The following is a 27,669-nucleotide window of genomic DNA, read 5'->3' as shown; positions in this document are numbered from 1 at the left end:
GTCGCACCTGCGTGGCCGAGGCAGATATGGTTCCCGGACTTGCTGGACTTGTCAGCGTCCCCGCCGATCAAGCTGCCGGCGGACGCGGATCTACTCTCCAGGGAAGGAGGCGCCATCCTCCACCACGACCCGAAGTCGCTGAACTTGCAGGCCTGGCTCCTGCAGCGCTAGAGTTTGGAGGATACGACATACCGGCCGATTGCAGAGAGGTTCTTGCAAAGGCCAGGGCGTCCTCGACTCTTAAATGCTACGGACACAAATGGAAGAGGTTCTCTGTCTGGTGCCGCGCACAGAAGATTAACCCTCTACGGATTACGGCTCCCCAAGTACTGCCGTACCTGCTGACGCTGGCCAAAGCTGGTCTGGCACACGCGTCCATCAAGATTCATCTTGCTGCGATCTCCCGATACACCAGAACCACGGGGCGGACGTCCTTGTGGTCTCATCGTCTGGTGAAAGAGTTCATGAAGGGACTGTTCAGATCGTTCCCGCCGGTGAAGGCTCCGGCCCCGGCGTGGGAGCTCAACGTGGTGCTGACCAAGCTCATGGGACCTCCGTTCGAGCCTCTGCACTCGGCCCCGTTGAAGTTTCTATCGTTTAAAACAGCTTTTCTTGTGGCCATCACCTCCGCACGACGAGTGGGAGAGATCCAGGCCCTTTCCTGCAAGGCCCCGTACTTGACTTTCCACGACACGAGGGTAGTGCTCAGGACGCACCCCTCCTTCATGCCCAAGGTACCGTCGGACTTCCATCTCAACGAACCCTTGGTGTTACCTGTGTTCTTCCCGTCGCCTTCGTCGCCGGCTGAGAGGACTTTGCACTCGCTGGATGTAGCTAGAGCGCTGAAGTTCTACGTGGACCGCACGAAGGGTTTTCGGAAGACGTCACAACTCTTTGTGAACTTTGGACCTGTCAATCAGGGGAAGGCTCTCTCGAAGGCTTCCATCTCCAGATGGCTCTCCGGCTGTATCATGTGCTGTCACCGGTTGGCAAACCGACCGCTGCCTGGCCGTCCGAGAGCCCATTCCACCAGAGCGATCGCAGCTACCACGGCGTTCCTATCTGGTGTGCCCCTGCTGGACATATGCAGGGCTGCTACGTGGAGGTCGACGCACACCTTCACGAAATTCTACTGCGTCGACCGGGATTCCAGGGAGGAGTCCAGGGTCGGCCAAGCAGTGCTGCGCAACCTGTTCGCCTGAGGTGAGCCTGGTGAGGAGGTAAGATGCTTGATGTTGAGTTGATGTGATGCTTAATGTTGAGCCTTTGCCACCTCCCGTGGTTGTGCATGTGTGTACTGCTATGTATTCTTTATTCATGAGCATGTGAATCCATGCCAGACCCCATGCTGGAGAAGGAACAAGTTACTTACCTGTAACTGTTGTTCTCCAGCATGGGTCTGGCATGGATTCACATGAAGGTGCGAATGGGCGTGTATCTAAATGCAGAGTTAGCTGTGAAATGGGACATCTGTAAAAGGTTCCATGTGTAATTAGATGGCTCACATCTTATACAATGATTACTACAAAAGGTGAATGGCCTTTAAGCGAGGCTATGCAATTACAATGGGTCGTCTCATTCCGCTGTCAGCAGCGAACGAGGATGTTAGGGTATGTTAGCAACATGAAGGTGCGAATGGGCGTGTATCTAAATGCAGAGTTAGCTGTGAAATGGGACATCTGTAAAAGGTTCCATCTGTAATTGGATAACTCACATCTTACACATTGATTATTACGAAAGGTAGAAGGCCTTTAAGAGTTGCTAGGCAATTACAAAGGACATCATGTCCCAACACGCTGGGGTGAGCCAGTTGGGACCTAACAGTATGTCTTAATGCAACAACACAATGTAAACAAAAAGGATTGTCGTAAAAACGAACAAACGTTGTGCATGCTGTTCACAGTTCTATATAGCTCATGTCTAGCACAATAACCATTTAGAAAGGTAAAAGGCCATTTTACAAAAAGTGTCCACACCTAACTAAAGAGTGTGGCCATTAACTAGTGTCCATGTTAGGAAAAAATACCAACAGTTTAATCAAATATATCCGTACTAAATCATGAATATTCAGAGTAGCACTCATATAATCTAGTGATTACACAAACTGTTGAAGATGGAAAGAAAACGCATGTAAGAAGCAAAAACTACTTCATCGTGAGTACAGAAGGAAATGAGAATTCAGAATAGCACTCCTATAATCCAGTGATTTCGCGAACTGTTGAAGATGGAAAGAAAATACATATATGAAGCAAACAAAAGAAGAGAGAGACACAAAGGTGTGTTCCATTAGATATAACAATGGAAATTAATTTCTTCATTTAATCCATTCGGGGTCAGGGCTCCGAGACGGTCTATCCAAAAGGTCTCTCGTCTGTCCAATTTGAGATTCATGTCTTCATGTGGATTATCATATGATAGTACTTCCAAAATCCGGAATCTGATTTGTGACAAATTATGTCTTTTCTCTGCCAAATGTGCTGCCGCTGAGTTCATATTGAGATTTCTGATAAATGATCTATGTTCATCCCACCTGTCTTCGCGTTCCGCTTGGAATTCCCCACGTAATAAAGATCTTGAATAGCAGTGACTATGATGCAGAATGCTGTCGTCAACTAGAAGACAACATCATCTATGCTTTGTTGGATGGAGATCCGACGGTATCCATCAAACAGAATTTAGAAGAGTTACTAAATAAAGCGGAAGATCTATGTTGGATAAATGATAAGACACACACATTTCTAGTGAACCAACATCTAAGGATTTCTATACTCTTCCGAAAATGCACAAGACCCGCACCAACCGCCTGGGAGACCGATAGTGGCAGGGATGACCAGCATTCTCCAACCACTAGGCAAGTATATTGACTTTTTTCTTCAGCCACTTATTCAACAGACCCATACATACATACGAGACACTACGCACTTCTTACAGATTCTTAGGAGCACATCATGCGATCATGAGCACATACTTTTTACAGTGGACGTCAAGAGTCTGTATACCTCTGTACAACACAATCTAGGATTGGAGGCAATAGAATTGATGCTTCTGAAAGAACCAGGACTGGGATCTCGTAAATAATTCATACTTTCACTATTTCAATAAATTGCTGAGAATTCTTATTTTCAATATAAGTACAAGTTCTTTCTGCAAACAACTCGAACATCGATGGGGGCCACTATGGCCCGCACATATGCAAACTGCTTTATGTTCAACGAGCACGTACATTTTCAGATCAGCTAGCGACGGCAGAAGGTAAGACTTACATGAACTTTGGTCTTGGATTTACAGCTTGTAGCTTCATGCTATTCTAATTGGTTGGCTCACGCCTTTTGAATGGAATGCGTTTAGAGGCGACCGCTTATAGCAATTCAAGTTCTACATGAAATTGACAGGTAAGCGCAGCTTTGTTCACAGGCTGCTTGACGTGTCATAGTAGACTTAAAAGTGCATGCATCTCTTACATACGCTACGCTTTTCTTTCACAGCCCTGTTGAGTGGTTCACATAATATGGCAAGACATGTACCATTGAATTGGACAGAGGTAATCTATTAGACTATATATACATAGGTTATCTCAATTCTGAGTAATATCATGGTTTTGATGATTGTGATTCCATTTTGCTTTATATGCCTCTGTTTTTTTCCCTGTTTTCTCCAATCGTTTGGTGCAACGCTGTGTCAAATTGATTTTTGGTGTGTAATTGTATCTTTCTGTGTTTTTGAAATAATTGTGTTTTGAACAGTGTTAATAATTGGGCAACGCCCTGATGAAGGAGCATGTTCCCTCCGAAATGCATTGGCAATTCAGCCCTATACATACACTCAAATGAAAGCTTGCCTCCTATTGAGAATTAAAAACCACGACCAGTTTGATCAATGGCGACTACATTTTGTTGATAAGACTGGTTACTGTTCTATAAAGAACTTGATTTCAATAAAGGTAACAAACAATGATTTGATATTTTTTTTTAACAAACTCCTTATTTTCTTTTGTAACCCTGGAAAGAGTACAGCTTGAGAGCGACTGTCTAGCTAGATATTAGTTATCTAGCTTCTTTCTCTTTGGTTACTGCGTCCAGGTGTCTCTGGACTTTTCAGTTGGCTCCTATAATCTTTGTAAAGACTTGAGTTCACGGTACATTACCGACCTTTACCCTTTTTCATTTGGACCTAATAAAACAGTGGTGCACACCATTTTGCATAGCTCATATTAATTTCAACCATTCAAAACGCAGCATCCTCCAAGTGTGAGAGAGAGAGCACTAGATGGGTGTATCATATGCTGGGAAATGCTGGTTACAATAAATCCCTCCCTGGGAAACTATGCAGTTGTGGGCAATACAAGTTTGTTTTGGGGTACCTTGACTCATAGGTCAGGCCTTATTGGTAGAATAAATACAGGGGAAATGTTAATTTGATTCAGATTCCAATATGATATTGATATTCTTTAGTGTTTACAGTGCTATACTTTTTCAGAGCCATTCTATAGTTTTTGTTTATTGGGGTATATAACCTAATGTCTCATAGGTCTTTCAATACATTCTGACACAAAGCTGCCTGGAAATATTAAGTCAATTTCCAAAGTGTCCCAATTGCATGGCTTTGCATGTCTGCCAATGTCAATGGGCTTTGCACCAAAGTGGTAATTCGCTTGTTTTTTTCTTCCTTTTCAGATGGCTAACTTAGCCTATCTCAGAGGGCAGTATGACAGTGTGAGTATAAGTGACACCCATGTATTGTCCATTCTTGTCCTACAAAACCTGATTTAATATATTGTTTGCTTAGAGGTTCCAGCTCCATTTCAGTCGTTTGTGACTTAACAGAGGTTGCACACCCGCAACTTCTGGCATATTATTGAAAGGCTGAAGAGGGTGGGTGCCAAGATACAACCCTGTCTAAGACCAAAATGAGAAGGGATTGCCCTGGTCACAGTTCCTTCCCGGCTGATTCTAATCTTCAGCGAGGAGTTGGAATGTAATAGTGCAATTAGTTGTATCAATTTTAGAGGGACATTAAAGGTGAGCACCTTTGACCATAATATGGAACTCACTACACGATCAAAGGCACAAGACATATCTCGCGAGGCGATATAAATGCCCCCCCACCTTGTCGTCTAGACTAAGTGTGCCAAAATTGTTGCATTAAGGGAGGATTCCATATTCTGCCGAAAGCCTACCTGAAAACGAGGCAAGATGGAAAATGGTTGCATGACCTGGTTGAGATCCATTAGAATAAGAATTGCAAAGACCTTGCTGGGGGCATCGATGACCGCAGTAGGTCGATAATTGGATGGATTGTCTTTGGCCCCTTTTTTGTATATCGGAATGGCAATGGACTCAGACCAAGAGGGAGGAATCTTGTGTGTATTAAAAATAAAATGGAAGCAGGGTTTTAACAGCTCTACCCACAGGATAGGGGCCTTCTTCAGCACAAAAGGTGGTAGACCGTCCGGGCCTGGCGCCCTGGACGGTTTCAATTTAACAATAGCCCATAGCAGATCTGCCTCAGTCCAGGGTCGTCCCGTCCGTGGAACTCATTGGGTAAATGGATTTTTAGTTTAATAAACTTCACTCAATCGAGCTCTAAGATAGGACAATCCATATGTATTTTTGTCCCTCCTACTCCTTAATTTACACAGGCCCAAAATTGCTGAGGATTCTTGTCCAAGAGATGTTTCAAAATAGAGTAATTGTCATTTTTGTAAACCTCGTGTTTTATTGATTTTAAGAAATTCTTATAGCGTTGGCAAATCAGTGTTTTTCTCATCAGCTACTCGTCGGGCGATAACCACCTCATTTTTAGATGTTTAATACTACTGTATTTCTCCCTCTTTGATTTAGCAATACTTACCTCATACTGATGTGACTTAGTCATTTTTTTAGCCCTCATCTTTCCAAGTCAGATGTTTCATACATGCCATAACAATCAGGTACAGGTCTGCCAAGGATCCACAAGGATGACATCGCCCCTCTCCCTTCCCCCTAGCTTCTACCACTGCAACACACAAAAGAGGAGTACATTTCTGGGACAGTCCTTCATTCCATCTAATCAAAAGACCACCTCTGTCTAGAGACAGCCACGCAGTGGAAGGATTCAATTAATGTGCAGTGTTTCAAAAGATTAAATGTAAATATATCATTAAATGGTCCCCTGTGTGTGGATCATGAATTGTGAGTGGCCCACATTTTGTACTAGATTGCTGAGACACAAAAAAGTGATCTATGCAAGAGGAAGCCCTTCCCCTGTGCGATGTAAATGTGTGGCACATGCCCTTATTTTGTACCTCTACTTGGGTAAATTTCCAATCAACCATAAAGGAGACCCACGCAGCCCGTCTGGTGGAGTTGGTTTGTGAGGCAAGAGGGATGTCACCAGCTAGGTTTAATCTAGCCCCCTCTGCACAGTTTGAATTGAAGTCGCATCCTACATTTATGACATGTTCTAGTCCCCCAACCAACCAAGCTTCAAATATTTGAGACGGGGCCTGCTGAAAGGCTATCCTATTTTGCCTTGCAGGATTCCAGTAAATATTTACTGATCACAATTGAGACCTTGTAATGTTGTTGGTAAAAGAGACTGCCATGGCCCCCTCGAAAGAGTGAAGGAATTCTGCTTGCAGTTTCAAGCCACTATCTATGGCTACGGCCGGTCTGCTACTCGGTCGACCCTTGCCGGCTCTGGTGGCAGGCGAAGTGAAGGTCCTATACCCCTAACATCAAAATGCGAAGTTGACATAGTTTCCTGCAAAAAGAAAATGTTCACCTTTCAGATCAGATCTAGGTTATCAAACATCTTTGTAAAGTTTATTAGCCCACATACATTCCATGACAGTATCATTATAGATGCAAGTTTAGGGTTGGTTCAAACCTTGTCTTAACTTAGCTTCAATCCAAGAGCAATCCTGGCCCTCTTTAAAAATATTGGAGAGCTGGGCTATAGCAACAGAGGAAGAAGTAGAGATTCAAGTTCTTCATGAACCCCAACATGTCCCTGCAGATGAAAAAAACCAAAGATCTTTGCTTCTTCCAGAGATTTCAACTCATGAAGTGCAAAGCCCAGCATTTTTAGGTTGAAGCGCTGCTCCCATATCATGTTGGAGATAATTGTTGAATGGAAATGTACGACCATTCTATTATTAGGAACTGCTGAAAGGGATATACAATCGATATCTTCCAACTGTAGAGACCTCAGCGTCGGTATCTGTTTGAAAATTCCCAACAAAAGTGTGGTTCTATTCAGATGGATTAAATCCTCATTATTACATTCCCAACCCACAATCTTTGTGGAATAACGTTTGGTGGAAGTAACCACCCTTTCTGTAAGTACTGTGGCGTCTTATGGAATAGGAATAGCCTCAATGCTCCACTAAGGGAGTTAAAATAACTGCCTCCTGATTAGTTATACCCTTGTTGATTACGTTCAAAGGGGCACTTTGGTTAATGGGTCGCAGAAAAGCTGTCATTTTGGTTTGCTGACCCTTCATGTGACTCGGGCACTCCTTGAGTTGGGAGTTTAATGTATACTGTGCCAAATTATTTGCTTCCTCCCTCTGAGATACCCCACAAGGATTGTTGCTACCGTTGATCGACACAACCTTTGCTGTTACATTAGGGGTACTTTTACTCGGCACCTTGTTGGAGATAATGTGCATCAGGGGCACCGCCTGATCCATAATTGGGAAACGTGCAGCAGAGGAGGCCCAGTCTCAAGGGAGGTTTCGACAGAATTTCCAGCCCTGTTTCGATTAATCTGTGTGTTCAAGTAAATTATGTCATCAGTTATGGGAAGTTGGTGTAAGTACTCGAGTGAGGAATTTCAATGGTTTCGTTTTAATACAGGCTTGTTTTTCTTTTTTCTACTGTTAGTCTTCTTTTTGCATTATTACTAAGCGGGGCCATAGAGCGCACTGCTTCCTCTTCTACACTGAAAAGAAGTGGCGATACACTAAGTCTGGAGATATAATTCAACAGGGGAATAGGAGAATTAGGAGTTTGGCAAATCATACTAACGTTCCCATTTTCAGGTTTTACATTGTTTCCTTGAAGTTGAATGTCGCACTCTTTATCAATCAGTACAGAGAAGGGCCCTTGCCCCAAATTATCAACCAAATTTGATCTTTAAATTGAATTCTCCAGGGTAGTACGTTTTGCTGAGTAGTTTGTACCGATATCCTTTGTTATCATATAGTCTAAGAAGGGATTCTAGAAATAAATGAAGGGCGGAGATTGACGCCGGACTGAGGGCATCAACCCAGGAAACCTTCATTTGTCTCCTTAATTGAATGTTTCTTGCAGTAAAGAAATCCGTATTGTGTAAGTTCTGTTGGTTTACAAAGTCAGATACCTTTGTTCTATCCTGATGAACAGGTGAGAAAACTAGACCCCCATTTGCGTTGTTAGGGGGTACAGAACATTCCTTGTTCAGCTGTGAGAGCTCCATGTTGTTACCTAGTCTGATGAACGATAAGTCTAGAATTATTAAATTATCCAAGGACGAGGAGGTGGCATTTTGCTGGACTGCACTAACCTGCCCTCCCGCTTTTGGCTCTTCACCCGCCCCCATAGGCTACTGGACTATTGTGGGCTGCTGCATAGTGGAAAGCTGCTCCTCTGAGCGTAACACCTGTGCTTAAGTGGTCTCTCTGTTGGAACCCTCAACTAAGCCGACCCGGGGCAGAGCTGTACCCATGTCATGGGCTCTGTTGGCAGCGAATTACTGCCCGTATCATTAGGTAAATTAATTCCCGGTATCTTGGAAACAGTCTTCTGAATGCTGGATCAGCAGTCCCCCATCTCTAAATGACACATTAGGTGTTCGTAAGGCCCTAAGCCCCCGATTTTTGCTACATAGAGCGGCCGCCATTGGGGAAGACAGAGCTTGTATTGGTGGTGTCACTTGTAAAGTTAGAGCTGTAGAATGGGGCTATAAGTCACACTTCTGACGCACACGCTCCGCTTCGTAGAGTCTGGCGGTAGGGGAATAGTTCAATTTCACATACTCCACCTTTCGCCAAGTATACAATGCACCCGGTCTTTGCATTCAAAACAGATGACCTTTTCTTAATGCTTATACAGCCGTGGTTGGAGCTGCTGCTTCGCCGCACCATCTCACCCTCCAACTAACACTAAACACATTGCTGTACACTGCGGTGTACAGGGCTTTTGAGGAACAGGCACCTCCTCCTCCACGCTGCTGAGTCCAGTAGAAGGAGAAAAGGGAATTCATGCTGGCTTCTGTGCTTCACAAAACACACTGCTGCACACCTATGCGCTCTGCAGTGTACAGGGTACAGGGTTTTTGAGGAATAGGCACCTCCTCCTCCAAGCTGCTGAGTGCAGTAGAAGTAAAAAAGAGACTCGATGCTGGCGTCTCTGCTTCACAAAACAGGATGCTATGTATATCCAAAGCTGTCCTGCCCGCTTCCCCTGATATCACTGCTAGAGGGAGCTGTTGCCTTATGTATACAAAAATAAGACTTCAAGTTCATTTTACAGGCGAACATTAATTTGATCCAGCACTATTTATCTAACAAAATGAATTACTTATGCATTATGTAATTATTAGTTGTAACATTTCTTGGTATGTATTATAGCAAAAATGTTCTTCATGTACGTTTTAAACTTTATTTGACTTAAATGAATTTTATTTTATGATCTCATGTCTACTTAGAATCATGCTGCACGTGAATTGTATTACTCTGACATCCCTCAACATTATATATTTGAGTCTAAAAGCCATAAATGGAATCCAAGACTATGAGGAGCAGATACAATTGGCTGTATGTACAATGTTGAACTTTCAATGGGTTCTGTGAAATTTGTTTGAGGTTACTACTCATACACGTAAAAGGAGCAAGACTGTTTACAATTTTTTTTTTATATTAACATAATTTACGTTAAAATACTCCACATAATATATTTACACTCTGAAAATGTCTTCCTTTACGCACATTCGACCCGTGTACACAGGCTTTTCCACTAGTATATAGGGTAAAGGGTTTTGGGGGTAGAATGGTGGGGGGGGGCAGGGGTGAAAGGGAGGGATTGGGGGACACCCAATTTAAAAAGAAAAAAAGAAAACACCCACAAAGATACTTTGTCGAAGTGAATCACCACAAAGTAATTCACTTTTATAAAACAATGTAAAACCCACAATTGAAACCGCAAACAAAGCCCAAATAATATGCCTAATCATAATGGTGTGTTTGCCAGGTTTAGGGTAATAACCATGCACCCTTTACACTCTCCATGCTCTTGGCAGAGCCCATTCAACAACCTTACTAATAATTTGGGAAACAGAGGGAATCCCCTTACTATGTTTGATCCTATTAGGTGTGAAACCCTCCAGTCATATTGAGGACCCTTCTCGCCCAACACCTAAGGGTGAATTAATGGATTCCAGTAGAGGCAATAGGCTGCACAGAGGAATCAAACGCGGCAGATTAGTTCTTCAACCTTTCTTCCCATATAGTACATTATGTTATATCTCAACAGTAATCTTCTGTTTAGGCACTGTGACTGAAGATTGGGTGAACATATTAATGTTCAATATTTAGGCCCGAGAGACGGATACCTTGAATCCAATTGTTTGCATCCTTTGACTTTGCATAGCTTGGTCTCCAAGTCAAACATTTTAAGCATTGCGTTGTTCTTCTTAAACCCATTTATTTTTTACTATTTCAGGCAGAGAAGTTGTTTAAGGCAGTGATGAGCTACCTACTGGCTGCTGACACAAAGCAGGTAAGTGCTTATTCTGTCTGCTCTCTTCGTGGTCTCTGTTTGTGAAATAGAGATGTAGTGTTAGTTAAAGTTTATTATGTAGTGGCATGGGTTTGGTTTATTTTTGGGAAATAGTTCATTTGGACTGACTGTTTATAGTGATCTTAGCATTTCCGATATTTGTAGACTTTACTTTTATGGGCACCTTCGCGAGCTAGGGAAGATCCTCTGGTAACCCACACCTAGCTTCAGCTACTGAGTAGGATGCCATCACATCCCATGTACAAGTACTAAAGTACTACTGGCCCTCCAGGAGCCTGTCAGAAGACCCATTGACTCTCACAGTGTTTTGCGCTCAATTCCCATACCAAATTCTGCAAATCGCAGGCGCCAGATGCATAACATATTAAAAACTCTTACTCCCAGAGCTTATGTGGCTTCTTTGCAACTAATGGATGCCCACGTGCAAGTGCCAGCCAGTACAGACAGAAGATTTAAGATGATGACTGGTTTTTTTAAAGCTGCCACCACCCGGATTACAAAGTAGAAATCCTGCAACAGTTACGCAGGCAAAACGATTACACTCCGACCAGTCACATGAACACACAGCTAAGAATACACACATGCAGACATTAATGCTCAGACCTGCACATGGGGAGGATCCACGCATGTATGAAAGGGATGCCTCGGGAAGAGGAAGTGTTTGGAGAATGTGGCTGCAGGGGTTTTGAGCGGGTTGGCGATTAACGAAGTAGCTACAGGAAGAAGTGGAGTGAAACAGCAAGGCGTGAAGGAGAGTAGAGATGAGAGTGGAAGAAGAGTTATCAGGAGGTGCTTTGTGAGAAACATCGGAGGTAATTAGAGAGATTTTAGGTGGTGGATGGAGAGAAACATCAGGAGTTGGTTGGAGCAAGCTATCGGGTGGTGGTTGGAGGGAGATATTAGAAGGTGAGTGAAAACAGAGATAAGGAGGATCTTGAGAGGCAGGAGAGAACCACTAATGCTATTGAGGTTGTAGCTAATGGGAGAAGTCAAGCATTAGAGGGCTCACATTTCCCAAGGCAGAGGTAAGGGTGAGACCCTGATCCGAAAGGGTCAAGGACATGATGCGAGGAGGGAGTAGCATGCAATATGAAGTTGATTAGGGTTGGACTTTCCGAACGAGGCCTGGAGGAAGGTTCAGAGAGACCACAGTTGATGAACAGGGTATTAAACATTTAGGTGTAGCCAAACTCTGTCAAGGTAATGGTGTGGACTGAGCAGTAAGGCAAACATCAGGAGAAATAGGGGTGGTGCAATAGTACAGTTAACCCAACATAAAGCACTTGCATAACTCAAGCAACACAGGAGTAAGCACATACTATTTTAATAGGCCTTTAATCTCTAAGCATGTCAAGTAAAAGGCAAGTATTTATCCCAAAATCACCCTATAAATACATGTACACAGTTGGTGATCCCAAAGTGAGATCACCTACACGTTACACTTAACACAGTAGTAGAAGTTCAAGTGTATTTAAACGAGTAAAACTGTAGGTAGTACAGTAAAGAGAAACAGTACAATTTCAATTCAAACAAATAACCTGCCTTACAAATATAAGGCATCTTTACCTGAAGTCCTTCACTACCATATAAGCAGGCCTAGAAGCTTTAAACTGTGGATGTTCCAGCAATCTACTAGTGGAGGGAGTTGGAAGTATTAAGTCACAGTACAAGCCAACAAGTGGGTAGTAGTTCCAAAATAAATGTGCTTAAAAGGATTGAAGGTAGGTATAAGTAAGTAAAGGGTACTTTTCCAATCCCACCACCCTTGGGGTTACCCTCGAGGGGGATCTCTGGCCAGAACTCCACCAATCACAAGAAAGTAAGCAGACTGCATGCCTATAAAATCTCTATGGCGGGAGGGGGATGGAAACAGGCCTGCAAGCTCCCCCCATGAACTCTGATTTTCTGAGGAACTCCCTCCCTTACCCCCCAAAAGGTTTGTCTGAATCGCTCGGCCCACTAATTTCAGACCTGTTTCAGGGGATCCAAGGTGGCTGGTTTTGGCTTAAGGATAGTGCCCGGCTACACAGAGGTTCCGCGCTCTTGCTAGATGGTGCCAGATGTCTTTGAGCAGGACCGACCCAGAACCTGAGCACAGCAGACACAGCAAATCCCACTATGACAGGGAGACCTCCAGGATGGGATCGAATTGGTAAGCAGCAAAGATCGCCCTTAACAGGGAGCATCAGGCGACACTTGTGGTGGAAGAGAACTTACAGTTCCAGAAAGGCCCCTCTTTATGCAGGAGAGCAACAACTGCAAGATGACTGGTCATGAGCCACAAGTCAACGACCTGCGGAGTCACAAGTTGCAACTCGTGACAATGGCGGATGTACAGGAGATGCCTGTACAAAGACAGCGCACAGGAAGAATCGGGAACACTTTGTAAGGCTTCTGGCTGCAGACTTCTTATACAGGGGTCCGAACTGGTTGGTCCCACCAGCCCAAGGGCCGAGTTACTGACAAAAATATTTTGTGGATCGTTTCCGAGAGGCATGGCTTCACACTGGAGGCAACGCTAGTCGACAATCTGCAGAACAGTTGCCCCAACCCACCAATGGCAAAGATATGCGCCATTCAAACTGGTAAAGGCTGTCAAATCATTGACAGTCTCTTGCCCCATATCTGCTCAGCAATAGGCATCCACTGGGCAGAATGTTGATCGGGAAAAGAAAGTCCCAACCCTCACATCTGGGAAGCACACACTGCCACTTTGCCTGAAAACTCTGAGCTGGAGCCCAAGGAAAGGGCTTCCTGTGTATGGTGTTTCCTGATTTGAGAAAGCACGAAGAAGGCAAAGGATAGCGCAAAAAAAAAGTGTGGCACAGCCATTTTAAACATATGGTACTCAAAATGCCATTATGTTATAAAGCATAAAACTGCACGTGGTTAAAACAAAATAAAATATAGAATAGTCTCCTCTGCCACCAGCCCATCCTGGACACATCTTAAAAGCAACACAAAATGTTACAAAAGAAAAAGGGATACATAGTACCTCCTGCAGCAGTAAAACACCAAAGGGATCTCGCAAAGAAGACAAGGTCCCCCTTTGCTGGTAACCGTTAGGGCAGAATCCAATTTTTCAGGATTCTGCAGTCTCCATTTCTGGGACCCCTACTATTTTTGCCGTTTCTTTTGTGTTGGAGTTTCTAATTTATTTTGGTGGTCAGGAAGACTTCTACTGCAGTCCCACTGCCACCATATCCCTTTTTACCTTAATTAAGGTAGATGGTATTGAATCACCCAGAAGGTGCCTAGTGCCAGGGATACCTCTTAGGCACCCAATTTCTGAACTGCTTTTGGTACTTAGGAGAGGCCTTGCATTGGAATGCTTAAAGAGTTCCCTTCCTTTATGACGTCCTTAAGCCTTCTTTTGCTGTGTCTGCTAGAGGCTGAAAAAGAATGGTCGTGAATTTTCTTCTGGGTGTCGGCTCTTAATGGGTTAATATCACCCATGAAAGGGGGTCCCAGCTAAACGCCACATCTAAGAAATCTTTGATTGTCTTTCACTATGGTCTGCCCAAAAAGTCCTTTGAAAATAAAAACTTAAGAGCCTATCATATCAAAAAGTAAAGCTGTTAGTGCGTAGAGGGATATAGCCACTGCCAAACGGCACCTTTCCTGTTCCAACAAGTGCTTTCCTTTTTTGTTTGTCAGGGGTGCTGATGAAGATGATTAAGAAGGTGGCAGGGGTCTTTTTATTGCTGCTGATACCATCATTGAATTGGGTGCAGGGTCTTTAATTCATAGACGAGAGGATCGTAATCAGATGCTTTATATTTTTTCTTACTCCTGGATTTAGTTTGTTTTATAGAACCTGGAGTTAAAAAGGATTCCTCCATCACTTTTATGATTCTGGTGCAATTTCTCATAAATAGTTGTCACAGATGCCAGTATATCGTGTCAGCTGCTCCAATATTCACTCAATTGATGTACCATCTTGTCCATTCTGGAGGAGCTTTACTTGGGGATCTGTGTCCGCATAGGTGAATACTCAGACCAATCTGATTCCTTCAAGGAGCCGTTTCTCCTTTTGCATCTTGACCTGCCTGCGGCTGCAGGCGCGCTCCTCTGCAAGATGACCACAAGGCAGCAGGATCTAAAATACTGCATCCGCATCTCCAGGTAAGCCCTGCAGGGCTATGACTGAATTTCCTGCAAAGTTTGATGAGCACCCATTGCGAGTGTACTCCTGAGCCTAATTTACCATTCAGGGCTTGACACATTAAATTGTGTGTTTTTCAACATCATCTGTGCTGCTGGCACCTCTGGTCTACCACCACCATTGTCCAGTGTGGCTGCTACATGCAAAGGCCTCCTTCTCAACATGGCCACCACCTTGCAGACTTCCCTAGCACCGGAGTGCCTCTTTGTTTTCTCACTGCAGCAGCTGTCATGATTGGCCTCTCTCCCCACTTTGAGCCAATCGGACGCCGGCAGAGGAGTAAGCTGGCCCAACCCCAAGGCCCACCATCTACAGCTCCTGTCTGAGCCTATCCGGGCCGAGAGGGACCTTGTGTGCCCCCACATCTTGCCTCAATAGCACCTCATGCTCCAACACCTCCTGTCCACATGGAACAGCCACCCAGCATGCAGCCACCCACCCAACGAATTTGTGCCTTTCAAGATGTGTTCCCCCAACAACATTACCTGTGAGTCATGTCCTGGACATTGCTATGCCTTCTACTAACTCAAACATCGATTGAGCCTACGTGAGCTTTTGCCATTATACCTTTCTATGGCTTACTATATCCTTTTTCCTAAATGCATTTTTGTACCTTGTGGTAAACATCAAATCCTGGTGTGTTTTCAACAACTTTTCACCCCCATATTTGTTACTTTAGTGTCTCTATTGCAGCTCTTCTCTTGCTTTTTGGCTACTAGGCCGCCTGGTGAGTTTGTGTTGGTGCTGTGCAGCCTTTCCTCTATCTTCCATCCTTATCTCTCTGCCACCCCTATGACACTTAACATCTCCCCTAACTATTCTAACTGCTATACTATCAACTATCCTCCTTCTCTCGTGAATTCTGGAAGGAAAACGTTTAAAAAGCCATCCTGACCACTAACTCCGGTCTACCCATTGCAGACACCGACGTCAAAACAACTGCCAGACATATTGTCACTGACATCCTCTTTTCTGTCCCATCTCCAGAAGTTTGGATTCCTCACCTTATCTCTACTCTCGCTCTTCTTACATCCTCACCCATTAACCCATAATGGTGGTACTAGATGAGAAGTACTCGTGACAGGCGTCTCATCAACCAGGTGTATCATTAATGTCTAACGCAATGGCACTATCATGGCTCAGGGTTCTCAACCCAACCTCCTCCTCCTCTTCGAGCGGTGCTTGCTGTCCCTCATCAACTTCCCTCCTATACCTGCTACTCCTTCCTCCTCTCTCCCTGTCCCCCCTCCTCTGACCGGTGTACCACGTCGCTGTACCTTTCATCGGAAAACCGTCAAATGCCGCGACCTGCTGCCTCTAGCCACACTTAATGCTCGCTCTGCTATCAAACACGCCTCCAACATCTGCCTCCTCCTTGAAGTCCTTGACCTTGAGATCCTCGCTCTTATTGAGTCGTGGTTCAATGCCAGCTCAATCACTGCTTTTGATTCCCTTCTCCTTGATGGCTATAACATCATCTCCAAGCCCCGCCCTAACCATGCTGGCGGTGGGGTTGCCCTGATCTTCCCTGAGGGGGGTTCCCTCTTCCTTCATACCCACTTAGCCATACTCTTCCTTTGAGAGCCTGGTCTGTAAATTGGTCATCTCTCCCACTTCCTCCCTGACAATTGTCACTATCTACAGCCCACCTCGCTCCATCACCCTGTTTATCTCAGAATGGGCTGATTTCTCCTCCTCTCATCTACCTCTAAATTCCTTCTCCTGGGTGACTTCAACATCCACCTTGACTACTTAATCATGGAATCCACACGCTTACGTGACCTCTGCACCTCGCTCTCCCTCTCCATTCTCCCCTCTGGTCCTACACACTCGGCTGGACACACTCTTTGTGCCTTGTTCCACACTGATCTTTTGCTCCCCTCCCCACTCACCATCCCACTCTCCTGGTCGGACCACTCCCACCTCTCCTCTCACCTGGGTCCTCTCTGCCCTCTGACTGCACCTTCTCCAGCTCTGCCAACCTCGTTCAGACATTCGCCTGATGAAGCGAGTTTCAGCTGCTGCCTTCGCATCAACCTTCACCCACTTCTCCTACTGCAGACTCTACCTCTGACTCCGCTCTCAGCAACCTCCATCTTGCCATCACTAACACCCTCAAAATTCTTGCCCGAGTCATGAGGATTTGCCTGAAACATGCCACCAAGCGCAACACCTGGTACGATTCTGAACTTGCAGCCCTGAAACGCAAGTGCAGAGCAGCGGAACAGAAGTGGCAGACCTCAGGCTCGCCCTCTGCCAAACTGGCCTGTCTCCTTCCCCGAAGTCAAGGCAATACATACTCTCCATTCGCTCCAAGAAAAGGGCCCACATCCAGGCTCACGTCTCTGGTGCATCCAACAACACGGCTGAACTCTTTAAAATCTGCAAGGAACTAGCCATCCCTTCCACAGTCTCCACCTCACCTCTTCCCTCTCAGGCCCTCTGCAATGCACTGGCCACACACTTCACTGCAAAAACTCAGGACATCCTGAACACACACGCATCCTTTACCACCTCCCCTCCTCCCATCCCCTTGCCTCTCTCCTCCTTCTCCCCTATCACATCTGATGTGATGTCCGCTCTTTGAAGATCTCTCCAAACAGGTCTCCCCCTGTTCTTTCAGAACTATTAAGGACAATATCGGCTCTGTGGCCCCTGCATTTCCTGATTTCTGCAATCACTCTCTTACTACTGGGTCTTTCCCCTCTTCCCTCAAGCACTCTCTTGTACGACGGCTCATGAAAAAACCATCTGCAGACACGCGTGTCCGGCTAACTACCGCTTCAACTCTATCACCCTCTTCCTTGGGAAACTCTTGGAGAGGCTGGTCTTCAGCCAACTGACCCATCATACTTGGCTTGCCCGTTGCCTACAAGACCATCAATCTGGATTCTGAGCATCCAGAAGCACAGAAACTGCTCTCCTGAACACCCATGAAGAACTGCTAGCATCTCTTGACTCTAACTCTCCTGGTGTTCTCATTCTACTTGATCTCTCCTCTGCATTTGATACGCTCAACCACTCCATCCTCATAAAACTGCCTGACCTCCTTCCTCACTGACTGTCCATCCCAGGTTATCCTGGCCTCTTTCTCCTCTCCCACTTCCATCTCCACCTGTGGCGTTCTCCATGGCTCCAACCTTTCCCCCTGGCTCTTTAACATCTATCTTGCTCTGTTTGCACACCTAATTTCCACTTACTTCCAGTGTTGCTCAGATGAGACACAACTCTTCTTCAAACTTACTTCTGATCCTCTCCTTACTTCGTCCATCATTCCTGACTGCCTATCTGTCATCTAGTCCTGATGTGCCTCCAATGATCTCTGCCTCAACGCCAGCAAGACTGAGATCCTTCCCACTGGGACTCCTGCTCCCTCTTTCTTCCCTTCACTCTGGCCACTCTCTATGGGCTCTACCCCTTCCCTTTCATCTGAAGCCAGAAATCGAGTCAACTTCGACTCCTCTCTTTCCTTCCTCCCTAACATCCAGGACATTGCTAAGAATGCCCACTTTCAACTCCACCTCCTCAAAGGAATCCTTCCTGTCCTCACTTTCCCACAGAGGCCCAATGTCTCTAGAGCTCTGGTACTCTCCAAGCTGGGCTACTGTAACAGCCTCTTCCTTAATCTACCCTCCTCCTGTCTACGTCCCCTCCAACTTATCCAGAATAGCGCTGCAAGACGTATCCTTGGCCTCAAGCCCAGGGACCGCAGCTCTCTAGCCCTAAAATCTCTCCACTGGCTGTGGGTTGCTGCAAGGATCAAATGCTAATCCCTCTGCATCATCCATACTGGCTCTTTGCGCCCACTTATCTGTGCTGTCTCACAGGCCTGCACTTATTGTACTGGCAGTTGACCACCTTTACCAAGTGATCTCTGCCAGACACTTAACAGTTGCCTGCAACTGACTCCCTAGCATTTCTGACCCCGTGGGTCTCCTAGCACTTAACCCCCACCCTCGTCCCTTCTCTCTGCACTTGCACGTTTTGAATGTTCACAAGGCCTAGTAGGATCGCTTCTTTCTTTGTCTTCATTGCTATTATATTTGCCTTTCGTCTCGTATTCCTTCCCCGTTGCCATGTGGGCGCTTTGAAACACAATTTACCTGATGTATAAGCACCTAACAAATGCACAATAAATTAATAAATGCAATGTTACTGCTTGCTGCTGTTGTTGGCATCAACCTATGAAGAGAAAGACAATTGGGCGGTGTGGTTTATTTCAGTCCCGGCAGTGTTCCATCTAGATGTCGTGGATCAATTGTCCAATCATTGCAACTTTCTCCCTTCTCTGAATATAGTTTCCTCCGAACACAGCTCGTTGAACATAATTGTGGAAGGAGGATTCTGGCTGTTTGAGCTGGCTCAGTGACACAGTCCTTGGTGTTGATATTTTATAAAAAACACATTCCAAAAGAGGCTTTGACAAAAGTTAAGAGGCTCAATGTCAACGATTTCATGTTGAGTGCTTTGACATTGAACATTTCAATGTTGAATTGTTTGATGTTCAAGTTTCTGATGGTAAGTGTCTCAATGTAGAAGTAGTCATTGCCCTCGAGCCTCAACAGGAAGGAGCATATCAGAGCCTCTCAAAGTTGGAGATTGTGATTTGCTGAAATGGACGCCAGGGCATTAGCTTGGCTAGCACCAGTTTGCATGCATTTTGGCACCATATGATTCAGATTTGAGGCACTTTTACAAGCCTATCATCACCTGCCGGTAAGAATATACACCATTCAAACTGCAGCAATAAGTTCAGGGGCTTAGAAATAAGTGCCAGGGCTGAGCCCTGGCAAGCCCCACCACAAATTAAGCACTGCCTGCAACCTCGTCACCTTTTATGCCCTTCCACTTTCAGGGCATATCTTGTGAGGGCATATCCTATCAGGCCAGGCACGCCTCAGTGCAGAGACCCTCAACTAAGCAGTACAAGCAAATGTCTTCTTTTGCCATCCTTCCAATGTATCTGGAGCCAAACGGTGCAGGCTTGTTGGAATCTACACAAATAAGCAAGCCTTGAAAAAGAAATAAATCTGCTAGGAAAGTAATGTATATCTGTAGCACCTTTTTTTTAATAAAGTATTTGAAAAAAAGAATAGGCATGAAACAGCAAAAAAGTCATCTGTGTTTAGAGATCCTATCACCGTGAGTGGAAACAAAAACAGGATATACTGGTCTGGCAGTGCATTATAGGGCTCTATGAGAGCTTGACTTATCCTTTGTCATTTTCCTTTTTTCTTTTTCTTTTTTAAACTGTGTTTATTAATGTTGATTCACGTCATAACAGAAAGAAAGGCATTGACAGCGTGACACATTGGGACATGCAGTAGTATACATAGCACATTTAACAGACATAAATACAAATCAACTTATTGTTCCTGGCCAGAACACCCCAGCATTCACATCATGCCGGCAGACCCTACAGCAAAGGGGTCACTGTTGCCTCGATGGGCACCGTGCCCAAAGGTTTGCCACAAGAGGGCACCATGTATCCTTTAGCTTTAGTCCTGAGCCACACAGCAGCACCTACTCCTTGTCGAGATTGATAACCTAATCAGACTATCGATCCACACACTTGGTGTCAGGGGGGATTGGCTAGTCCATCGCAACAGTATACACTTCCTGGCTACTATCATACTTGTCAACAACTTCCTACCGGTAGACCGGGCCCCAGGGAACCAGCCAAACATACAGCACAGTAGCTTGCATGGAACCTCATAGTGTAGTACCCCCTTTTAAAAACTTGTTACTCCCTGCCAATACTCCCTCAGCTGCGGACATAACCATAACATGCTGTCATGATCCCTAGCAAAACACAGGCACATCGTGTGGGCAAGGCCTGGAATTGAGGGTTGCTGGCTGGCGTAGGCTTCAATTTGCAAACATTGGCAGTACCCTCTGCCAAGATGGCCCCCAGAGCAGGATGCCATACAGAAACCAAGATGGCCCCAAGCAATCCATGTCATAAGAATCCTTGGTGGTTTAGGGGTGCTGGGTGTAGCCCAGGACTATATAAACCCCACCCTGGCCGCACCCAGTGCTTAGCGTTTTCTCCGGCTGTGCTGGAAGCAGCGTGACACTTGTCTTCCAGTCTGGATTCCTCGTGCCACAGCTCCACCCCTTCAGCTGTTCCGCTTACCTGCTCCAGTTCTGCCGTCTTTGGGCACTTAGGACACGCACAGTGGCTGCAGATGAATTCCCTGAAGATCACTGTTCCACCGCAGCGGTCCGCGGGTCCTGGGGAAAGAAAGACCAGCAAAATAAGCATCATCCAGTATTCGGAGTTCAACTCCAGCATGCTCCCTCATCACCCGTCGGATAGACTTACCTCCGGCAACGTCTGCCTTAGGCAATCTGTGCTTCGGAGGGGTTCAGTAACCAGAAAGCAGCACTCTGCTGAAACCTGAAAGCATAGTAAAGGCACCTTGCGCGCCAACATCATCTCGTGTTCAAAGACATTATTGAAGCAGGAGAGGATAGAAATAGCACAGAGGCATGCTACAAAACATGCTGACACCGTTCAGAAGAGCATATTGTGCGCAAAGAGAGGACACTTACCTGAAGGCATCACGTGTGCTGCAGCTGGACTGGGCCACCAATCTCAGTGAAGAAACTAGAGACGGATGCCGGCTTGATGTCCTGAACACAGCTTTTGTAACAAGATGAGCAGGATTCATTGCACTGCCAGCCAGCATACCCTGGGGGGAGTAAGGGTGGTGGGGGCAGAGCAGAAGACACAGTGGCTTACCCCTTTCCTTGTTTGTCCACCTAGGTCCACCCAGAGGGTCCAGCATCAACCCCATCATACTAAAAACTGCCAAACCACTCCCAACCATACTGTATGCTGGGCAAACAGCCTTTCAGCGGAACAGAGAGAAGGGAGTGATTTGGGTTAAGCACCTGACTACCAAGGGACCACACTTCAGTGATCCGGACCAGGCACTCCTGCAGGGCACCAGAGGTAAGCGTTACACATATGGGGTGTATCAGCAGCCAGAGCCAGGCATCTCTGGCAGTCGCCACTTTTAGATGGGTCAAACCGGGCATGGCGTGCCGGTGTTAGGTAAACTCTATGCAGGGTTTTGAGCTTTATCAGTTGTAAACCAGTATTAAACGCCCGCTATGGGATCTTAAGCACAATAGTGCCCACTGCTCATCAGTTATTGGTCCCTCTCCCACGCACTCCTACATTTCAGTGGCTCTCTTGGGGAGTTCTGTTGGATCAAGCCATAAATGGAGGAGACCAGCCTTTTAGCGATGGCCGAGTTAAGAAGATACTGAAGGAGCGGGTGGGGTGGAGGTTGATCACGAAAGGACGAACACCATTTTTCAAATGCCGTTCTCATACGGAACTACTGAAGACTCCTTTGCAGCACCCAACCCCCCCTTTTTTAGCCACAAATACCTCATGTGACACAAACTTCCCCTCCTGGGATAGGTCTGCTATGGTGTCTATTCCCTGCCGCCTCCCCTCAAGTCCCTGTCGCACGTTGGGCCCAAGCACTCAATTCTCCAGAGATGGAGCCGCAGGGCGAACGGAATGACCACCCCCAGCCTCAACAGCACCCTATTCCCAGCATGCAACGTACAGGCAACAGGTTCAAACCTGCACCTATCGGACACTCTCCTTGACATCAGGACTCCCTGCAGGACATAAGGCTGCACGGGAGTGGCGTGACCTGGTGCTCATGCAGTGAGGTTGTGTTTTACTTGAGCTCCCACTAAAGATCCTCACATTGATCCTGTCTGCAGTGTTTTTGCCAAGTGCATTTGCAGATCTCTGCCTGGACAACAGGGTCGGTGCACAATTTGATCAACCTGCCAAGCGAAAACTGACTCTTTCTGCCTCAGGAGTGATTATATCGGGACTCGAACAAGGTGACCTAAGATGGCGGTTGATCTGTCTTTGTTGCACCAGGAGAACCACGGTCCTTGATCGCATTAGCGGGACAAACACAGCTATTGAGGCAGGGTGTGTGGTTGAGACCCAGGGCTCCCCTCCTGAGTGGCAGAGCATTTGGACCAGGCACTGCTAGACTGTTTTGCTGTGCCGCCCGACCGTTGCTGTGACAGCAGCAACCACAGTGATTGGGGGCCGGCGTAATTGCGCTTTGCTAGAGCTACAGACAACACAACCCTACCTGCAGCTGCACTGCTGGGACATAACAAGCGTGATACTAAGGTAAGCGGGCCGCGGTTGTCTTACACAGGGAGGGAAACAGTGGCTGGGACCCCTGAACACAGAGCAGCAGAGGGCAACGCTGGTGTAATGGACACATGCTAGGAGCCATATCTCCCCTGACAAACACGGCTACATACCAGCGCTTTATGCGCTTGCTCCTACGCTAACCATACTTCTAACTAACATTCTCTGCAGTGAGCGTGGGCTGCCATATGGGGTGAGATCGTTGCCGGAGCTGGGGGCATTCGTAAGAAGTTGAGAGGGGAACTGGAAATCCTGGAGGTTAAAGTAAATGAACTTGTGAGGCTGCAATCTGGCATGCTATCTTTCGAAGGAGAACTCAGGGAGGCTAGATCCAAATGCTGACGGGCATGGGAGAGAGTGTCAAGGTTTGATTACACCACTCGAACAGCCCGGGCACATTCCGAAGGAAACAAGTGTACTCCGAGACCCCCGGCCGGCCCATAAAGCCGAGGTTTGCTCAAAAGTACTTTAAGACGAGATAGCTGCACCCTTGAGATGGATGGGGGTTCAGATTTATTACTCCAACACCAATTAATAAGGACAACTCAATGGTTTGGCAAAAGGAGTCTGTTTAATGACAAGAACAAAAAACAGGGAGCCATGGATATCAGCAGTGATGCTATCGTCCTTCTTGCTTCAACTCCAACGGACTTGATAAAGTTGTAACATTTATATTGAAAACTCGTCATAATTGACGTGTAACACTCAAAAGTTAACATGCAATTCTATTGGTTAGGAAAAGGTAACTTTACTATAGGTACTGTATCTGTATATGGTAACGGAGTGAGGGGATTGGGTAAACACTGTCAGGTGGGCGTCTAAATCCTTCCATCAAAAATGACTACTCTAGACGTCACTAAAAGTAGGACGTCTCATTGGTTCTACTAACTATAGAACCCTAGATTATTTGGTCTATTGAGATTGGGTTGCCACCTGCCCCATGCATACTTTTCCACTTCGCTTAGCAGACCGCGGAGTGGTCAGCCAGGTGCGGGGTGCCCCTTCGTTACCCGGCCTTCCTCCGATTATGGTTACAATCAATCATTACTTTAATAGCCATGTGTCAATTAGTTCACTGTGGTTGGCCTCGAAACTACATCTTCTGTCTGGAAAGGTTCTGATATCTTCATCTGGCCTGGTGCCATGCGTAGGTGTGAACTCTAGTCTCTTCTCTCTCGGCTGGTCACATGATGCAGACACCGTGAATTTGCTTCTTTTCCATCAATTAGTATATTTGATTTTCGTTTCACCCTCCACCTGCCTTCGCCTTCTTATCTCGATCTTTCAGAGGCAGGATGTTCTGTTCTTAGTTTCAATTAAAACTAGCTACTGTTCTTAGCTTCTGTTGGTATGACCTTGGCTCTCCTGGCACGAGCTGCCACTGCCGAGTTTCGATTCAGCCGTCGCTTCTTGTTTTGCTAAATATGAATCTCTGCTCATTTGGCCTTTAGTAACCTGGGTTGGTTCTGCTCTTGTGTAAAGTAGAAATAAGTTTATAATAAGCTTCGTTTGAGGTAGATTATGTATAATGGCTCCTGCTGCACTATTCTTCTACTAAGCATAGCAAGCCACACTGTTTTCTTAGCTTTCTTGCGGTTTCAACCATATTTACAGGTGTTAACTGGTTGAATATCTTCTTGCTTACAGCTTGAACTTCTTTGCATTTCAACATCGTTCTTCCACTTTAGGTTCACGATATCTTTATTCATGGCGTTTCGTCTCTGTGTCATTCTCGGGTCGTCATTTCTTCTATCTGTGAGTCTCTCTGGGTCCTCGTGACGTCACCATTCGTCTTCCATTAAGACCTTTTTGGTTTCTTCCGGGACAGTACTTGGGCAATCTTCATTTCATTTCATTTGCTGGTAGGGTGTCCTTAATGGATACATTACTGTCCATGGTTTTCTGGATATCGGTACTTCAATAGGTGTTGCTCTTCCACTACGGCTCTCTGCTGGTTTATTTGCTCATCATACGTCACATATTTTGGTGTGAACGTTCCTGGAACTTCAAAATGGACGATTGGAGTGCAGGCTTTAGTTGGGACCTCCTCTACACTCCACCCTCTGGGCGATTCATTGACAACTTTCACTTCAGCCTTTGGAATAATCTTACTTGGTTCTTCTATATTCATCTTCACTCCATCGTCTGGGTTCTTTCCTTCTTCATCTTCTAGATCTATACATGATGGTCTGAAGAAGTGTCTCTTTGGAGTCCATATTTTTATCACTCCTTTGAGGCTGTCTGCTGTCCTTACATGTTCGTCTTTATTCCATGTCATCAGTTGACATTGTCCATTTGGGCTGCAGTAAACCCATCTTCCCACATAATTTCTGTGCTTCCTGGGATAGAGAAACTTTGTTCCTTCTAGTGCGTGAATGCTGGCCTTCACAAAGTCTCTTATTTCGAATGGATTGTGTCCTCCAACGTATTCCTCATGTTATGATATTCGTATCCTGCCATCTTTGCTGCTTTTGAATTTTTTTTTTTCAGCAGAGGGCGCTGTGCACGAGTTTGTGGCATCGATGTCCCTCGACCGGCTCCGTACTGTGTCGGCGTGTCGACATCACCATCAGTACAAATAGCTCATGCCGCGCCCGTTGGCTTCAGTTCCGTTTTTCCGATTGCTTCGCTATCGAGAACAGCGCGCTTTGAAATTTTCTTCCCAAGAAAATAGGAAGATTTTAGAAGGAAGATGATGGGGGTCTTTGAGAATTCTTTAACCCCCTCAAAGAAGCATCAAAAGAGCCAGACCCCGGTCGCTCCATCGGACGACACAGGGAAGTCAGGAACTACTGTGGTAAAACCCAGTAGTATGGGTGAAACTCGTAAAACTCGAGTCGACGGCAAGTCGTCGAAGATTCCTCGAGAATCAAGTGTTTCCCCGACACCGTGTAAAAAACAGAAGTCGTTGAAAACATCTGCGACTTCATCGATGCCATCAGCCCCGACGGCTAAAGCGTCTTCGATGCCTTTTTTTTAAAAACTTTATTTTTGCATTTTAGTAAACATGAGTACCAACAAGCCCAAACAGTGGGCTGATAACAAGCCGCCGAATGCCCCCCTCACGCCCACCCTCCGACAGTCCCATCACACAACAGGCAATTAACGCATTTACATTTACACAAGAGAAGTCTGTGATGGCTGATCGGTTGTCCCGGCTGGTGCTGCGCTAGAGAGGAGGTACGAGATGTACGGGCCCCATATATCTGGGGGTCTTGCGTGGAGAGGGAGTGTCTTTATGAATTCTGTTTCCGTTTCTTGGCAGTATGTGATGTCCCTCTTCCAGTTCGCTAGGGTAGGGGGTGTGCCCCATCCCCATGCCATAGCCACTCTTCTACGTGCCAAAACCAATAACAAGCTTGCCAGTTTCCGGATGTGTGAAGACAGGGGTCTCGTTAGGCCGAGGAGCGTCACCAGTGGTGAGTGTCCCACTCTCTCGCCGATAATTGCGTTAGTTTGGTCAAGCACATCTGACCAGAATTTAGACACTGGCGGGCAACTCCACGCTAGGTGCAGGAAATCAGCGTCCGGGTACCCACAACGGTCGCAAGATGCATTGGACCCAGGCTGGTGTCTGTTTCTCTTGTTAGGGGTATAATAGGTTTGATGCAGATAGTTAAAGTGGATTTGTTTGAAGCAGGAATTGAGTGCCACTTTTTGTGTCTGTTGTAAAATATAGCTCCAGTCTTCATCAGGAATGGGGGTTTGAAGCGTGGTTTCCCATCTTGTCTTTGTTTTGGGGTTCGAGGGGAGAGTGTCGGTGAGCAGGGTTTTGTAGATGGATGAGACTAGTTTGCCCTCTCCTTGTGCCTGAATGGTCCCATGCAGTAGTTGCCAGGTGGGAGGTTGTTGCGGGAATGATGGAATGAGGGCCTGCAAGGTGTATCGCACTCTGAAGTACAAAAAGATGTCAAGGGAGGACGTGCCCCCCTTTTCCCTCGCCTGCTGGGGTGTTATGAAGGTGTCTTGTATAAAGAAGTGGCCTAGAGTTTTTATTTTGCACTTATCCGCCCAGTTCAGGTACACTTTCTCGGCGGTGAGTGGGATCCCGGGAATGAATTTCGCGGGCAGAAGAGGAGAGTATCTAAGCTGAATCTTGTACTTTTGAGCTATTTTCCGCCATATTGCGAAAGTGGATTGCACTATGTTCAGCGTTGTGTGTGGTACTGCTTGATTGCTGATAATCACTGCCTTTAGCAAGTTGGGTGAGGCTAGTGCCTGTTCGACCTGTACATGCGGTCTTACGAATTGTGGTTCGTACCAATGACTGAGAAACTGAGCTTGTGCTGCCCAGTAGTACCGGTCTTCGACGCCTTTGTCGAAGACACCATCGGTGTCCTTGAAGACTCCTTCGATACCATCGAAGGTTCCTTCGATTCCTTCGACCAAAACATATGAACAAGACAGGCGATTTACTCCTTTACCAAAATCAGACTTCTTTAAGTCTGTCTTCATTATTTGAAGAAAGTGGCTCTGAAGATGAGGAGGTTTCTCCTTTTGGAGTACAATATGGCACTAGAGAGGTCCCAGAAGAATTAATC

General features: G+C 45.9%; 1 protein-coding gene across 2 annotated transcripts in view; it reads left to right on the top strand.

The window, feature by feature from the left end:
- The window catches only part of TTC19 (tetratricopeptide repeat domain 19), a 437,088-nt gene that overhangs the window by 251,729 nt on the left and 157,690 nt on the right, over window positions 1-27,669 (top strand). For both annotated transcript variants that reach the window (XM_069615226.1, XM_069615225.1), the window contains exons 4-5: window positions 4,674-4,712; window positions 10,683-10,739. In XM_069615226.1, coding sequence (XP_069471327.1) covers window positions 4,674-4,712; window positions 10,683-10,739 — 96 coding nt within the window. The remainder of the gene's footprint in view (window positions 1-4,673; window positions 4,713-10,682; window positions 10,740-27,669) is intronic.

This window comes from Ambystoma mexicanum, chromosome 9 (genome assembly GCF_040938575.1).
Source record: "Ambystoma mexicanum isolate Mex_15411 chromosome 9, UKY_AmexF1_1, whole genome shotgun sequence".
NCBI classification, from domain to species: domain Eukaryota; kingdom Metazoa; phylum Chordata; class Amphibia; order Caudata; family Ambystomatidae; genus Ambystoma; species Ambystoma mexicanum.
This window is presented reverse-complemented; position numbering and strand designations above follow the sequence as displayed.